The sequence below is a fragment of the Taudactylus pleione genome, unplaced genomic scaffold (genome assembly GCF_031769625.1).
Source record: "Taudactylus pleione unplaced genomic scaffold, aTauple2 ptg000178l, whole genome shotgun sequence".
Lineage (NCBI taxonomy): Eukaryota > Metazoa > Chordata > Amphibia > Anura > Myobatrachidae > Taudactylus > Taudactylus pleione.
Window position 1 is genome coordinate 1546427 of NW_028284580.1, and position 18692 is coordinate 1565118.

At 43.1% G+C, this 18692-nt stretch overlaps 1 protein-coding gene across 2 annotated transcripts in view; it reads right to left on the minus strand.

Annotated features, from left to right (window-relative positions):
• Positions 1–18692, minus strand: part of CPLX2 (complexin 2) — a 184254-nt gene that overhangs the window by 20321 nt on the left and 145241 nt on the right. For both annotated transcript variants that reach the window (XM_088475788.1, XM_088475787.1), the window contains exons 2-3: positions 9336–9434; positions 1963–2138 (exon numbers count right to left, since the gene is read on the minus strand). In XM_088475788.1, coding sequence (XP_088331914.1) covers positions 1963–2138; positions 9336–9366 — 207 coding nt within the window. In that variant the 5' untranslated portion in view covers positions 9367–9434. The remainder of the gene's footprint in view (positions 1–1962; positions 2139–9335; positions 9435–18692) is intronic.

The following is an 18692-nucleotide window of genomic DNA, read 5'->3' on the forward strand; positions in this document are numbered from 1 at the left end:
TCATCGTGCGCATGCACATTAGGGCACCATCCACCCGCTTGTGAACGCTCAGCGCTCGCAAGCGGGTCTGAATTAGGCCCAGAGTTTCCAGGAGTAGAAGTATGAGCCAGTCAATGGGTGGATTTGGGTGGAGTGAGAGTTTACTTCCAAAGTATGGGGCATGCGTAGTGTTTCTTAGCAGTATACAATTGTAAATTCTATTTGTGATGAAATGGGGTGTTCTGGCTGTGTGGAAGGGTTTCTCCACTCCACAAAAAATAAAGTGATATTATGCACCTGGTATAAGCAAGTGGAAATTATATGTCATTTTATAGTTTTAATGGCTTCATTTGTAGGAGCACATTACCCAATGCTTTTGGTAATCTTAACGGTATTGTCATACATTCATATGTGTTTTTCTACTTAGTACTGTACATTTAGATGATAATAACTTAGTGGTCTATTTACTAAGCAGTGTTAAGAGACAGAGTGAAAAGCGATAAGAAAGTGATAAGGTGCCAGCCAATCAGCTCCCAACTGTTTGAAAAAATGACAGTTGGGAGCTGATTGGCTGGCACCTTATCACTTTCTTATCACTTTTCACTCTGTCTCCTAACTCTGCTTAGTAAATAGACCCCTTAGACTTGCCAGGTCAGTCATATGAAATACACATTTACCAAAACTGCTATGCTGGTAAATTACACTAAACACATGCGACACTACAATAGCCTAACATCATGTGGTTTCTTATCATTATCATAATGCTATTGTTTAAATATACTACAGAGGACCTGACAGCAAAGGTGTTTTTATTATAAAGTTCAAAATGACCAAATAGAAATATCTCCTGAAGTAAGCACCAGTATGCTAATAGCTCCAGTGTTGCCAACCTGGCTGAGCGTCACTGCTCATACTGTAGCACTTTACACCAGAAAAGAGGATGAAGCTGATGATGCACAGGAGAGAGAGGCAGTGCAGGGGATACACCTGTGTTCAGCAACAACTGTATGCAAAACATGAGAATAGAACTGTGTCTTTCAAGTTCTGGTTCCCACTTGCTTTGGACTGATATCAGCTGTCTCGATCACCTGGAGTGGTGACATACATGAGGGTGATAAAGAGTGAGATAAATATCCGCACAATGTTGAAACTATCACTGGTGGAGACATCACTGATGACTCTATGCATAAGGAAGAGTCCCACCATTTAACAAAACCCAGATTGTTCTCACTCTAGTGTAAAGCTGGCCACACATCTAAAGATTATCTGTCCAACGGCCATCTGGTTGATTGGTTGGAATGAAAATCTGGTAAGGTATGAAAGTAAATGACAATCAGCAATTTGCTCCCAAATGCCGGAAAATGGACAAAAACTGTTGTTTGAACAACAAACTTTTCTGAATGACCATTTTCATCTATTTTCTGGCATTTAGGAGCAAATTGCTGATCATCAGTTACTCCCATATGTTACCAGATTTTCATTCCAACCAATCAACTAGTTGGCTGGTTGGACAGATAATCTTTAGATGTGTGGCCATCTTAAGAGCATGTTTTCACCTGCTCTGAAAGTATATACACTTGTTATTACTGATGTACTCCTGGTGCAATTGCTAGTGTTGTACAGCTGGATGCAACTCGCAATGAATCTGACTAAACATACAGTTATTTTGTTTATGTTTCTCACACAAATCTGTTCCTGCTTCTTTTCTGGTGCAAATACTTAAAACCCTACCTAAGCTCCAAAGTGCACACACAGGAAAATTGTTTTGGCCATAAAAGCATGAAATATTTCTGTGTATGTAACTGTTATATATTAGTGATACAATAGGCAGAAATTCTACCTTACTAATTGGAGAAAGACAACTCATAGGGGCTTATGTAATAGGTTGCAAGCTGCAGCCACTGCGGGAACTCCGGGAAGTCTTCCCGTATTTTAAAGCAGTAATCATTTTAAAGGCAAAACCAAGCTGGTTGAATGGAGCACCTTGTCTCTTATTTGCTGCCGAACTTTCTCTCTTTCCGCTTCCATCCTGGCATGTTTGGCCTTCCTCTCATCCTCTTGCTGATGCAGAGCTTCCTGTCTCTCTTCTTCCTTTTTCTGGGCATCTGGATCTTTTTCCTCTTCACCTCCCAGCATCTTTCCCATGTCCTTTGTTGCCCCTGGGTATAATGAGAAATGCAACATTACTGCAATCAATTTATATAGTAAATTGCAGCTACAGTTAGAGACTCTGAGGGGTATTCAATATAAATGCGTTAACTTCGAAGTTTTGAAGGCTGCAGGTTAACGTTTCATATCGGAGATTTTTTTTGCATTAAAGTATGGTGCGCGCTCCCGCTTATGCCCGTATTCCATATAAAATTAACGAAAACGGCAAACTCCGAAGTTGGATTTGCGTAAAGTTACGAATTTTTCCTTAAAATAATTGTAAGACCCCCCTAAAGTTGTAAAAACATGGGGGAACACTATGGGCACCCCCGTTTTAGCCTTTAATTGAAAGTCGGGTATTTAAATAGCCGCAGCAGGTGTTTTTTTCCCGACATTGAAGAAGTGATGCAGAAGAGCACTTAGGTTATTTTTTTCATTTTTTTTAGTGGTCCCATCAAATTTGGGGTACATGAAAATGGGTACTAGCATATTTTGATGTCCCTAAAGTATTTTTTTTTAAATTCTGCATTTGTGCACCTGCTGCTATAATTCTATTCTAGAAAACACCTGCCGCATACATGCAGAATAGCCCTGAACCTATTTGCCTATTGTTTAACAATTTTTTCCCATTTTTTTTTTTTGCACCCCATTTTTTAAAGTAATTTTTTGGGGTGTTCCTATTTTTTTTTAAAACTTTTTTTGACACAGTTCTTTTTTAAATGTCAATCTCAGGGGTGCAGGCTATTTTTTTTAAGCCTGCACCCCTAAACCCCAATTCTGCCCTTTTTTTCGACACCTATTCAATGGTGAAAACTTATCCCCGTTTTTTATCAAAGACTTTTCAAAAATGCGATAAGTCTTTGAAATTGAATACGGTGTAAAATTAAAACCAGTGATATTAACGCAAAAACGATAAAAAATGCGATATTAACGCAAAAAACACCCATATTGAATACCCCTACAAAGCTTTTGTATTGCTTACACCCTAATATCCTTAGTATAGGGGAAATGAGATCTGAATCATGAAGCTGACCTCTGTTCTGTCATTTGAGTTGGCTGATCGTAAAGAGACACAGGGCCTGATTCAGAGCCGCTCATAAGCGGCCGTTCGTTCGCTCTGAGCGATGTTCGCACAACTGCGCATGTGTATGGGTTGTAATACGCATGCGCGAACCAGTCATTGCGGTCGGAAATTGTGTGCTTGCAAAATAGCGAATGCCTGCTAATTTGAGTGACAGAATGAGGCGTTTGTGGGTGGTAACAGGGGAAGGTGCTTGAAAACGGGGAGAGGAGATCCGAACGCAGGCGTGCCAAAAGGTCAAAATGGGCGTTTTAAGGGTGTGCATAATTAACAAAGCAGTGTCGTCTACCACGTCACTTGGTTGTTTCTTAGCCTGAACTGTTCGCATGATTGCGGTAGGAAAATCCTACCACAAGCACTGCGAGCAGTTCATACTCCTTTCGATGTACTTGATTAATCAAATAAATAGCGGAGATGACGTAGGATGCGAGCGGCCAGGGGGCGTCTTTACAAAATAGCGAACGCATATTTCGTTTGCCCGGTCAGACATAGAGGCGTCAACAGACCGCAAAGAGCGAGCGCTCAATTTAAATAGCCAGCCCCTTTTTCTAAACGAGCGAGCGCAAATAGCGTCCGGCTCTGAATCAGGCCCACAATTCAAAGGTTTCAGTTCATTATTTTGAGTTACTTCTTTCTATAAAGTGTTAGTACATTTCTCACCTTCTTATTTCACTTGTTATTTGCTGTCTGTTGACGCTATCATGCCACAGCCCAGTTCTTTTTAAGGTGCGTATACATTTGACAGCTGTGAAACGAGTGCACGATTACAACATTGTAATTGTGCAGTCGTTTCACAGTCTGTGATGTGCCTACACTGAATGATCAGTTGTGCATATATACCTTTTAACATCATAGGAAATGCACTATCAGGGGTAGTTTTGATGGCTAATTATATTCTTTTATAAGTACTTTGTCTTTTTAGAATAGCGTTATTTTGGTAGGTATTCTTAATTAGAAGTGAGTCATTCTTCTTAATATAGTTAACAATGTTGTTCTCTCTTTCATACAATTTACAATCGTACACTCATGCTTGAGTACATGCTAGTATGTACCTTAATTACAACTTTGTACACCGTCCCCCGCAGATGCAGATGTAGTTACATGACATGACAAAAGAACATTTGCACTATGCTTTTGCACATTCCTAAATAACCCTTTGACCCAATCTTACCTTCTACAATGGAAATGAATGAGGACTAGAATATATCAGTTGGAAACTGCAGCAGATTGATAGATGGGTAAACAAAATGAGTGGTGAATGGTTTATGAGCTGCTCAGAAATAGAGAAAGCCAAATGTTTCCCATAAATTGTGTCTGAGAAAGGACTTGGCAAAGTTGGAAATGTATTGAAACATCCTCAGCTGCTAACACAAATCTGGAACAGGGAAAGCTTTCTAACAATGCCTAGAGGTTGTCAGCAGACTCTCCATTTGCCAGAGTCCTGCAGAGCATTACTTAGCTCTCTCCTCAGTCATCTCCGCACACATAAATCTGATAAATAGTACAGTAATACCGGCTGCTTCTATGTGGGGTGCACTCGCTCTACAGGGACCTGGTACATCATTAATGTACATACTAATTAACTGCAGTGTAAGCAATTTTTCATGCACATCTAAACGCAACTTAACGTTCGCTCGTATCCTATGCATAGAATATAAGATTTAAACACAGTAAATTATTCAATGCAATGCCCAAGACATGCTGCACTGTGATAAAAGTCATTGGACACATTTTAAGGTGAGACTGCTATAATGTTTCAATACAACTGAGACATAGCACTCGTCTGCAAAGCATGCACAGCAGGTGGTGTTATTGAATATTCATGTTTAGGCTACAAGAAAAGCTAAAACTATACCCAAGAATTATTTAATTCAGTGGCTCAGTAAAAACACTATGGGCTCTATTTATCAACATTATTTTTACTAAAATAATGTGAAAAAGGGTGTTTTCACACCCTTTTCACATTATTTTAGTATCACCTATAGTTATTACAGGGCAATTGGAGTAGAATTCGTAAAATTCTACTCCAACCCCTAAGTATCACTTATTTTTAGTAAGCAGATCGCATTTCCCATAACTGTAATTGGAAATGTGATCTGACCATAGTTACTAAAAATAAATGTGAAAAAAATACCGGGGAAAGCCCTGTGATAATAACGCCACCTTGAGGTGGCGTTATCCAGGGTCTCTCCCGGTTACCGGCCTCCTGCCCTGCTCTAACAGGGAGAGCAGAGCTGGGAGTCGGTCCCAGTAATCAGCTGTGTGGTCTAAACAGACCGCAAGCTGATTACTGTAAAAAAAAATAGTAAAAAAAAAATATACTTACCTGACTCCAGGGACCAGTGATCAGGTCTCCGGTGATGACTCCCCTCCGGTCAGCTGGTCTCCCACAGTGCACTGCTGCCCGGTCATCAGGTGATCGGGCAGCAGTGCAGTATGGGAGATCACCTGACCGGAGGAATGGAGAACATCACCGGAGGTCTGGAGCATGCAGGTAAGGGAGGGGGGGTCACGGGGGGTCCACGATCTCAGAGGCGGGGCTTAGCGCCGGGGGGCAGGGCTTAGCGCAGGAGGGGGGGGTAGCTGCGGCGAACGGTCGGCGCATGTGCGGGCACTTAATCACTGTATTTTTTGCGAAAATACCGTGATAAGGCTCCGAAGGGGATTAGCAGGGACAGAGCTTTATTGCAAGCTCTGTCCCTGCAAGGGATTTGTAGTAAATCCCTGTGATATTGCCTGAATTCGCAATGCGAATTCACTCGGTAGTATCACACTACAATCTGCATTACCAATGCGGATTGTAGTAAATAGAGCCCTATATCATTACTTAATCTATCTTTATGGTGGAAAGCAGGAAAACTGGCAGTCATACTGTAGAGTTTAACACAAATGTTAAATAAAGATTTTTTTTGCACCATCATCTGAGTTCTCTAATGGAATTATGCATAAATGCATAACTTCTCTAATATGCCAACTGTACAGGCCTCCCAAGGCTTTTGTAATTATGTGGCAATACAAGAAACAGCTGCAAAGGCTTTGAAACACCTACCATAAATAACATTTATTAACAATGCATTTAGGTGAACCACAGCACCCAATAAGACAGTTGCTTTCATCGTTTAACTTGTACTAGATAAATAAAAACAATTGCTGATTGGTTCAGTGTAAATTTTGCACCTTAATGCTATATTAGTAAATTGGCTCTAGTGTCTTTGATTGTTTAGGTAGGAGAGATTTTTTTACCATTGAATCTGTAAATCATTACTGAACCCCCTTCATTACCTAGACCTCCAGCTCCTCTCTAGCTTGACAATTTATCGCAGGTAGAAATCATCAGGATATTACTATGCTGTTTGTGTGGAGGGGTCCATGTGGGTGAGTGGTGGTCTGGACCAATGAGTTTTGCAAGATAAATAGGTAAATAGACACTCTCTGAACAAAATATTTGGAGTTGTCTTTGAAACAATACAAAAAGCGGGCGACGTCTCAAGCTCACATGGATCCCTCAGATTTATAGGAATACAAGAATCTTGGAAACCACCTGCTTCCCATGGTGTATGTCCATTTATGTAGGCAGCTCTACAACTTTGGTAAATGCCAAAGCATTGGTCATGTAGGTTCAATTCATAAGAACAAGAAGCTATAAAGTAGAGTTTTAAAGTTTTCCTGTTGGTCACAGAAATACAATGATAGTTGCAGGAGATATGTAAAGGTATAGAAGAATTTCAGCTATTAACAGGATATACAAAGGCTGATTGTAAAGTAATGAGACTGCCTCTGTTTTTCTGTCCCATAGGTAGACCTGGCAAGGCTATGCTGGTTATTGTGAAGCCCATACATTGATGTGTCTGAATCTGCAGTTAGACTGCCGTAGTGTTCTTTGTTTGGTCACAGCAAGTGGAAGATCTTTCTACATTTCGTCATGGCGGATGAGGAAGACATGGCTGTGAGATTACATCAGAGATGTGTGATTGAATTTTGTGTTAAACTTGGAAAATTGGAAATGTTTCCATAAACTGGACTATTGTTTGGATAGGGCACCATAATGGCAAATCCACGATTCTACACACGTCACAATCGATGTCAGCAAATCAGGTATTCTCTCTGACATTTGAATGGTGTTCTTGCACAATTCAACTCATCGTCGCATCTGCTCTTCTATGAGATTTCTGGGTACCCACCTGCACACACGGGATGCATTTTCAGTTCCTTTGTCACAATATGCTGAATCCGTTCGAATGAGATGCCAAGTGAGGCCGAAAGTTTGTGTAAAGTTACCCTTCTGTCATTATGCAACATCTCTGCAGCTTTGGCAATGTTGACATCTGTAACTGCGGTGGATGGTCTCCCAGAACGCGCTTCATCAGTCACTTAAGTATTACTCTCTTTAAAGTGCTTCCGCCACCAAAATACTACAGCATGGATAATTGTTTCTCTGCCATATGCTTGCCGTAACATTTCATGAGTTTCATTTCCACTTTTTCCAAGTTTAACACAAAATTCAATCACACATCTCTGACGTAATCTCACAGACACATCTTCCTCATCTGCCATGATGACATGTATGAAGATCTTCCACTCGCTGTGACCAAACAAAGAAGACTACGGCAGTCTAACCGTAGGTTCAGATACATTGATATATGAGCTTCACAATAACCAGCATAGTATTGCCAGGTCTACCTATGGGACAGAAAAACAGAGGCAGTCTCATTACTTTACAATCAGCCCTCATATATAACACTGTTCAATGAGCCTGCGGGGTCCAGGTTAGCTCTCCATATTCTTAAGGTGGGTACACACTTGCATGATATTGGCCCAATTTGGCTGATTCAGGCAAATTGGAATGACAATTAAGACATATCGTGCAGTGTGTATGCCGACTGCGCGCTCCAGCGGGTTGCATTTGATGTCATATGATTGGCCATGCTGCGCGGCCAATCACACAATATCGCATGCCAGGCTGTACATACTAATGAATGTCGGAACAGTAATTATTCCATCGTTCATTCTTTTAAGTGTTTAACAGCAATCTCCTTTTAAGTGCGGCAAAGGTAAATTGCCCCCTCCATCGGCATGATTGCTGGTCATACATGTGTGTAGCCAGCTTTAGTCAGCGCTCAGTCTTGTCTGAAAGCACAGGTGAGCGTCAGTGATCAAATATAATCAATAAGGTCAAGAAAAGATGAACAAAGAGCTTTCTTCTTTTCTTGGCCTTACTGAGTTATCACAACTCATTGATATATGGTCATATTCTAAGGCTGTGCTTGTATACAGATGTACGCTTACAGTCTTTTTTTTCTCTATCACCCTTCTTTCCATTGGACTCCCCCTTTATCCGTCTGTCTCTCTCTTTCTCCTCTCTCTTATCCTGTATTTTTTCTCTCCCTGAGGGAGATCTATCAAATCTTAGAGAGAGATAAAATAAAAAGCAATCAGCTTCTAGCTGTCATTTTACAGGATTCACTAGAAAAAAACGACAGGGAGCTGACTGAAGGTATCTTAGATATCTCCCAGATTAAGGTGGAACCTTAATTTATGCAGAAATCTTCTGCATACGGCAGGTTTCAGAGTAGTTACTGCAAAACTGCTTTGATAAAATAGCCCCTCGATAACTTATGCAAAATAGGGACGAAAAAATTATTGTTCAATGACACAATGGGAATGGTACTGACAAATGCTAAGCATAGATTCAAATAGGGATGTAGTTAGGAAGCCGACGGTCAAAATGCAGACCGCTGGCTTCCCGACACTGAAATCCCGACATGGGACTAATGATAGGCGGTTAGGGTTAGGGGGGGAGAGAGGATGGTTAGGATAGTTACTTACCTTAGTCGGGATCTTCATCTGCCAGCCTTCCGACGTCGGGATTTGATCCGCCGGGCTGAGGTCCGGCGGTCATACATACCGATTCCATTTGAATAGTGGCATCACAAGCAAACTAGAACCCACAGAGCTGGCTTCTATAGTGTGCCTCATTATAGGCACACACATGGCCAGATGCATTTATAAAGATTTGCTGTACATATATGACACAAAAGAGGGTCAAAGCGATATGGCTCCAAATTCAAGTGTTACTGTAGCCATTAATGAATGTTTCTATACCACAGAACAGGCGAAAGAAACTTACCCCCTAAAGCTTGTTTCATAACGAAATCCATTCTCCTCTGATGAGTTTTGTTCTATTTGTCAAAGAAGTATTCTCATCCAGTACAGCTGTTAGGAGGCACTATTGACAACATAAAAAAAACAGAGGCAACATTAGTAAAAAACTGTCAGAAATGGAAACACGTTAAAGAAATTGAACAAACTGTTGATGAAGCAGAAAACGACGTGCAATTTCAGCACAGTGATGCTAGCAATCTTTTTTCTAGAACAGAAAACAATATAAAAGCCAATGTTTGCTTGTTTGTCATAGATGCTACCAACTTTTTTCTTATGTTGCCGTTTTTATGTAAGTTCATTATAACTAATGAAATTTTTAGATTTACAGTAGTATCAGGTTGAGGAATGGATAATATCACACACAGAGCACAGAGGCCCTGATTCAGAGCCGGACGCTCTGACAGAGCGCTCGCTCTGAATCAGGGCCGGGCTATTTTATTTTTGAACGGCCTCCTGCCCGCTCGCATAGCTGTGGGTGACCACCCACAGCTATAGCCAGCGGGCAGGAAGATGGTCATGATGGTCAAGACTATCGCAACCATCAGGCTTGCGATGAGACCCTTGTGGTAGGGTCTCATTGCCGCAAGCCCTGGAGTGCTTTCGGCTCAAACAGAGCCGAAAGCACTCCCACTGACATCAATTGTGATGTCAGTGGGGCCGGCCTCAGACGGTAGGCGTTCCCATGGGATTGTCGATACCATCGGGCTTGCGACGAGACCCTGTGGTAGGGTCTCGGCTCCCATAAGCCCAAGTGCACTTCCTGCTCTAATAGAGCAGGAAGTCCATCACTAGTGATGTCAGTAGGGCCGCCCTCAAACGGCAGGCATTCTGTTTGCCCAACCACCCCCCCAAAACGGGGCGAGCTGTCACCATCAACAGCCGCCCCATCTTGTAGCGAGCCCCGCAGTGACTGAAGGTCAGTCGCTCATCGGGGCTTGCACATGCGCACGCCGGATGCAGCGCATGTGCAAACCATAAACATCGAGCCGCTTGCGAGCAGCTCTGAATGAGGCCCTGTGTGTAGAATGCTGCTGACTTTTAGTAATTATTTCCACTTGGAGGTCCTGCATTTTTAAACAAGTATACAGTGTTTGTATTTAACTGCAACATAAACTTCTTAATTATACGATTCACAAATGAAGACAGAGGGGGCATGACATGTTTGCTGGCAAAAATAGAATACTGGATTATTTTTGCACCATCTATTATAGTTCGTATAAAAATACACAAAAACGAAACACATACAGATTACTATGATTTTAAAGAAAAAATACTGTAGGAATACTCTGTATAATAGTGCTTTGGACTTGGTCATCTGAAAGTGGTCATACATATACCTCTGAAATGGTATTGAATTTTTCTTTGTGTGTTCTAGATCCTGCAGCTGATGCAAGGGTCATAAGAACACCTGCCTCTCTTCCACAGTATCATTCTTTTATAACACAATATATTTACCTCTATTACAAAACTCAATTGGCTTTTAAAGTGATAGTGTTAACATGCTGATATTTGTTAGTTTTAAGGGCCTGATTCAGAGGCACTTGCTATTGCGAGTGGCCTGGCGATGGTCGTGATTATCGCGACCTTCGGGCTTGCGACGAGACCCTTGTGGTAGTGTTTCGGTTCCCGCAAGCCTGAGTGAACTTCCTGCTCTAATAGAACAGGAAGTTCACTACTGACATCTCGAATGATGTCAGTTGGGCCGCCCACAAACGGCAGGCGTTCCTTCGGGAACCCCTCCGTTTTTCCAGCCACTCCCCCTCCCCACCTACAAAATGGGGCGAGCTGTCGATCAACATCGACAGCCATCCGTTTTTGTAGCGAGCCCCGGAGCGAGTGAACTTCTCACCTACTCTGAGGCTCGCGCACGCGCATTGCGCAAGCTGCGCATGCGCACTGGCTGACCATCGTTGTGCTAGCGAGCGGGTCTGAATCAGTTTTAGGGTGCGATTGAATTAGCATCAAGTTTACGTTGGATTCTTGCAGCTTGGGTGTTTACATAGATTAAGTGCCAAAATACAATTCAACTAGGATAGTTTCAGACAATGAATGTGGCTTAATGGTTTCCTGTCTTGTTTCTGCAGTCGTATGATGTGCAGGCAGAAACAAGCAAAGCCGACTCTACTGTATTTACTGTTAGAGTGCAGCCTACATTGTGGGATGCGCCATCAGAGGGAATTGATATGCAATGCCAGCTGTCAGGATACCTACTGTCAAACATACATATACATACAGCGTACATACAGCGGCATCCCGATGGTTGGTATCCCTACAGGGGTTGGGTAAGTATACTTACCCTCCACCCTTCTCCCCTAACCCTCCCTTCTTGCAGCTTAAACTTAACCCTCCCCATCCCGCACCCTAACCCTCCCCGTTAGGGCCTAAACCTAAGCCTCCCCCCTTTGTGCCAAAACATAACCCTCCCCTTTAGTACATAACCCTAACCACCCCCAGTGGTGCCTAACCCTAACCCTCCCCCCTAGGTATGCCTAACCTCTCCCCCAAAACCTAACGTTAACCCCGCTATGCTACCTAAACATAATCCTCCACCCGCGGCTAATAGCTAAGGTCACCCCGGACTTACCTCATTCAGGCTGGTGTCCTTCTGGATTCTGGCGTCTGGATTAAGATAGGTGTCAGTATTTTTACAATGTTGACAGTGACACAGTGTTGTCCCATATTGTTTCATGTTACCCACATAACGCACACTATACAGTGTTGTCTCATATTGTTTCATGTTACCCACATAACACACACTATACAGTGTTGTCCCATATTGTTTCATGTTACCCACATAACATACACTATACAGTGTTGTCTCATATTGTTTCATGTTACCCAAATAACACACACTATACAGTGTTGTCTCATATTGTTTCATGTTACCCACATAACACACACTATACAGTGTTGTCCCATATTGTTTCATCTTACCCACATAACACACACTACACAGTGTTGTCCCATATTGTTTCATCTTACCCACATAACACACACTACACAGTGTTGTCCTATATTGTTTCATCTTACCCACATAACACACACTACACAGTGTTGTCCTATATTGTTTCATCTTACCCACATAACACACACTACACAGTGTTGTCCCATATTGTTTCCTCTTACCCACATAACGCAAACCATACAGTGTTGTCCCATATTGTTTCATCTTACCCACATAACAAACACTACACAGCGTTGTGGAATATTGTTTAATTTTAACCACATAATACACACCATACAGTGTTGTCCCATATTGTTTCATCTTACCCACATAACAAACACTACACAGTATTGTGGAATATTGTTTCATTTTAACCACATAACACACACCATACAGTGTTGTCCCATATTGTTTCATCTTACCCACATAACAAACACTACACAGCATTTGTGGAATATTGTTTCATTTTAACCACATAACACACACCATACAGTGTTGTCCAATACTATTTCATCTTACCCACTCAGGGCGAACAAAACTTGCGGTCGTTTTTGGATAACTACGCCCCCTGGCCACTCGCATCCTACGTCATGTCCGCTATTTATCAGATTAATCGAGTACATCGACCAGCGTATGAACTGCTCGCTATTCTTGTGTTCTTGTGGTTGGTTTTTCCTACCACAATCTTGCGAGCAGTTCTGACTATAAAATAACCCAGTGACGTGGTCAATGACGCTGCTGTATTAATTATGCACACCCATAAAACGCCCGTTTTGACCTTTAAGCACGCCTGCGTTCGGATCTCCACTCCCCGTTTTCAAGCACCTTCCTCTGTTACCACCCACATACGCCTCCTCCTATCACTCAAAATAGCAGGCATTCGCTATTTAGCGAACAAACGATTTTCGTCCGCACTGACTGGTTCGCACATGCGTATTAAAATCCGTACGCATGCGCAGTTGGGCAAACATCGCTCGGAACGAACGAGCGGCCGCTTACGTGCGGCTCTGAATCAGGCCCTCAGTCTTCAAAACAACCCCAATTTCTTTTAATTAGTTAAAGCTTTGGAAATGATCTGAATGTTGCTGCTATTTAATGCAAATGAAGAATGGCTTTCAACAAGCAATAGGAAGCATGGCTGATAAATCCAAGGAAAAGGGATTATCTTCTCTTCATTCGCTGGGCAGATTAAGCATTGCAGTGTGGACATTTCTGTCAGATAGTGCCCAAAGACTGGCAACAGATAAATAGGAACAATCCAGCCACTTGTGATCATTCAGGCTTTACATGTGTCAGGCAACTTCATGTCATGAGGATCCCAAATTCTTATACCAAAATAAAATCCTTTTTACCCATCACATCACTGTTAATTTCCCGAAAGGCACTGACACCTGTCTGTTTGAGGAATGCTTAGGAATGAATAATACTTCAAAGCAATTCTTCTGTCAGTGTTAATATGAAAGTCTTGTTCTTTTGTTCACAGGCAGCTATTTGATAAATTGTTAAAGGACGCCTAAGAAATAGTTATACAGTTTCCGAGTGGCACAGTTTGTAGGGAGTTATTCTTTATCTCCAAAATGTGATAAAGCTTTGAATCAGCTCTCTCAGATCTTATTGCCTGTTTGGTTACAGCCATCGCTAGCTGGTCCAAGATAGCAAACAAGAGAAAAGGCCTCCAAAATGATTTCCAAGACTTGAAAGCATGTCCCATAGGACATCCTGTATGTCACTACTTTCAGCTGTTATACTTGTGTATGTATTTTCAACATAGCGTGTCCCTATTGCATTATGGGTAGGTTACTTCTCTCCTTCATGTCTACATATTGCCGTGCCACCTGCATACTGTACCTCCGTCGACATGAATACATCCTTTCCTACCGTAGATATACTACCTTCTAGAATGATATAAGGACAAGAGACTTGATTTTCAAATGCTTGCTAACATTTTTGAAGTGTTTCTGATCTATTTAACACATATTACTACACTTCTTTTTTATAAACAAGTAAGAAATATTACATAACAAGACAAGAAACTTAGGGCCTCATTCAGACCCGCTTGCAAGAACTGAGCACTCGAAAGCGGGTCGATGTTGAGGCCCTGCGCGCGTGCAGCGGCCACTCTGCGTGTGCGTGATCCCTGGAGCGAGCGAGAAATCACTCGCTTCGGTGCTCGCATCCAAAAGGGGCGGCTGTCAATGTTGATCGACAGCTCGCCCCATTTGGAAGGCAGGTCAGGGGGGGGGTGGCTGGCCAAACAGAGGCGTTCCTGAAGGAACGCCTGCCATTTGGGGGCGGCCCCACTGACATCACTCGTTTAGAGCCGAAAGCTCACTGGGGCTTGCGGCAGATGAGACCCTACCACAAGGGTCTCGTCGCAAGCCGCGATGGTCTTGACCATCGCGACCACCAGCCTGGCCGCTCGCTAAAGTTGCGGGTGGTCACCCACAGCTTAGCGAGCGGCCAGGAGTCCGGCTCTTTACTGAGAAGCGGCCGCCCTCATTTAGAGCGAGCGCTCGCATTTTGTGAGCGGCTCTGAATGAGGTCCTTAATGTGCCTGACCTAGTGATGTCTTGTATCTCTTTTTCCAGCTAAACTGGGGGAAAGGAAGCTCTTGTGCAGAACATATTTAGTTGCTGTTTCATCAAAAAACAAGTCTGACAACATGAATGACACTAGAGACCAGAGCATTATCACACTGATACAATGCTGACTGGCATAATTATGCTTGAGGCAACATGCCAGTTATGCAGGTATCACAGAATCATTTGAATTTTATTAAATAATGCATTCATTATTTATAGTCTGTTCCTCACACTATTTTTTTTTCTTTTCATGTTTTAAAAATATTAAAAAAAATGTATTAAAATAAAACAGATTCCAATTCAGTTTTCCAATATTCTATTATAATAATTTTTATTTGCTGTCTTGCAAACAAGACGTGCCAATGGTTAGTCATCGATTCCTTCATTATGAAGTCAATTTTATGATGTTTTGTAAAATGATTTGTTAAAAGAATAGATGGAATCGAATTGATACATTTTATTAAATAAAAGCTGTACAGAAAGATGTCTGCTCTGTAAGAGGCTCATGTAGGGGCAGATTCAATTAGCCATGAGCTGATGTCGACAGATCGCACTGCACATTTATCTCCATAATCTGCGGGCAGAATCTGCCTTCTGCAGTTAAAGTGTGGAAGCCCCAAGGACTGATTCTGGCAGTTTCAAAGCATAACTGAATTTGTCCCTTAGAGTTGGATTTGTTGAAAAAAAAACATACTTCGATGTGTATGTTCAGTTACGCATATTTCAGGATATGTCCAACTCAATAGCAGCAGTATTTCTGCATCGGATGTAAGTCAGGGATACAAATGCCTATACTTATTATTATTATTATTATTATTATTACCAGTTATTTATATAGCACACACATATTCCGCAGCGCTTTACAGAGAATATTCGGCCATTCACATCCGTCCCTGCCCCAGTGGAGCTTACAATCTATATTCCCTACCACATGCGCACACACACATACACACTAGGGGTAATTTTTGTTAGGAGCCAATTAACCTACCAGTATATTTTTGGAGTGTGGGAGGAAACCGGAGTACCCGGGGGAAACCCACGCAAGCACAGGGAGAATATACAAACTCCACACAGTTAGGGCCATAGTGGGTATCAAACCAACGACCTCAGTGCTGTGAGGCAGTAATGCTACCATTACACCGTCTGTGCTGCCCTACTTATGCCTTATGGCAGATGGGTCATTACAATGTTAGTAGTAAATGCAAAAGTAGCATTACCCTATTCATACATAATATAATGTAATGAAGTATCATATACACAAGAGAGAATGGTATCTTGACAGGATTTATTAATATATAGGAATACATGAATATGAAATGTGCATACTGTAAATAAAACATAATGAAATACAAACACCCCAACAGCCCCTCATTTATTGCTTTATAAATCCTATGGGAATTATCTTTCCAGCAGTAAATCAAAATGGAAATGACAAATAAATAATCCATATAGGTCGTTGCAAGTTATTATAAAATATAGCTGCAACACTAATGAATTAAGGGCCTGATTCAGGTTGGATTCGCACGCAGCCAGCCAGCCAATGTTTGCATTCTGCGCATGCATATAAGACGCAGTGTGCGTGCGCAAACCGGCCACTGCAATCGGGAAGCGATCGCAGTGAGCACGCAGAGCCTTCATACAGTGATTGACAGAATGAGACCGTTTGAGGGTGGTGATAGGGGGGTGGTCAGGGAAATGCAGGCGTTACAGGGGTGTGCATAATTAAGCCCCTGCGATAGCATACGCTGTCAGAAGTCTAGATGGTGACAGGAAATTTAGCAGTTTGTGCGGTAGGGTCAGCTCAACCACAACTGTGCGGATGGTTCTGATGTTACCGATGTTTTTGCTGACTTGCGGATGCATGTCATGGGAAGTGGGTGGCTTTACACAGTGGTGGGCGGCTTGGTATAGAGCTGCGGTTGCCGTGCGATTGCATTCCATTAGCATAATTTGCAGTGAGCGAGTGCATGTGAACGCAGTCTTACGAACCAACCTGAATCAGGCCCTAAATACTATAAGCTATAAACTGGAGGATCAATGTGCAAGTAGTCATTTAGCAGCAGCTAGATAGCGCTGCTGGTGTCATCCTTATTATAGCTTATATTTACATCGTTACTGGGGAAGGGGAATGTGTCCAAGTATCATTATGTAGCATACATATATGTACTTGCCCTAAAGCTGGGTACACACTAAGTGATACAAGGGCTGATATATCATTCCGACACGGATCGGAATGATATATCGGCCACATCGCTCAGTGTGTATGCACAATCGTGCGTTCACTAGCATCATTGGTCGCTTCTTCTGATCGGCGGCCTTTACCACACTTCATGGTTGCAGCGGGTGGACGATATATCATGCGGTCATGCACAAGATCATGCAGTGTGTACGGACTGCCCGATATATTGTTCTTTCGCATCTGCCATCGCTGGGTACACACATCATCTAGTGTGTACCCAGCATTACAGCACACATCCTGTGAAATGGCAAATCTAAGATATGCACAAATCTAAATGATTATGGAGACTTCATTATGTCAATGGACAAAGGAGCTGATTCAGACCCACTCGCTAAGAAGCGTTCGCTCATAGCTGCCGATGGTTCGCATTGTGCGCATGCGTATGCATCGCAGTGCGCGTGTGCGAGCCAGTGTGAGAAATCAGGAAGCGTACTCTCGCCCAGCATAGACAGCCCAGCTGAATGAGTGACAGGAGAGGCCGTTTGTGGGTGGTAAAAGGGGCAGGCCACTAGAAATGGGGGAGTGGAAGTGTGAATGCAGGCGTGTCTGAGTGTCTCAACGCCATTTCAGAGGCGTGCATAATTAACAGGCAGCATCATAGTACACATCACCTGGTTGAAATTCACACTGAAGTGATAGCAGTGCTTGCGGCAGGGTATAGTCAACCTCAATGGTGCATGGTGTACCAATGGTTTCATACACTTCCAGGAGATAATATGCGCAAGTCGCTGTCTTATGACTGGCTGGTGGCTGTTTGCATACACAAAGTGATTGCACGCCAAGACAAAGTGGGAGTGCTAATGCCTTGCCGTGCAATCGCCTGCCTTGCTGGGCGTGCACAGGATTTGCATACGCTGGGTGCGAACGAACGCATCTAGCGAGCGGGTCTGAATGAGCTTCAAAATTCACTATGAGCCTGATTCAAAGGTGGAGGCAGCAGCGCACGTAGCAGTGTCTATTGGCAGTTGCCCATCTGTGACTTTACGCAAATTCCGCTACAAACTCATTCCCTGGTGTAAATCAATGCGGTGAATGTGCAAGGACTAAGGCCCTCATTCAGAGCCGTACGCTCTGAGCAGAGCGCACGCTCTGAATGAGGGCCGGCCTCCATGAAAATGGAGCGTCCTTCTGGACGCTCGTATAGCTGTGGGTCACCACCCACAGGCTATACGAGCGTGCATTGTGATGGCCGCGATGGTCGTGACCATCGCGACCATCGAAATTGCGAGCCGGAGCCTGCGGTTGAGGTTTTCAACCGCAAGCTCCGGAGTGATTTTGGCTCTATCAGAGCCAAAATCACTCCCACTGACATCACTAGTGATGTCAGTGGGCCGGCTTTTGACTGGAGGCGTTCCCGTGGGAACGCCCCCGTCAAGGAGGCACGCCCCCGGCACACCCACCAAAGGGGGCGTGCTATCAATCAACATTGACAGCACGCCCCCTTTGATCGGACACAACGAGCGAAGGACTTTCCTTCGCTCGTCGTGTCTGGCGCATGCGCACGACGGAGCTCCCTCCGTCGTGCACATGCTCAGTTCATAACATCGACCCACTTGC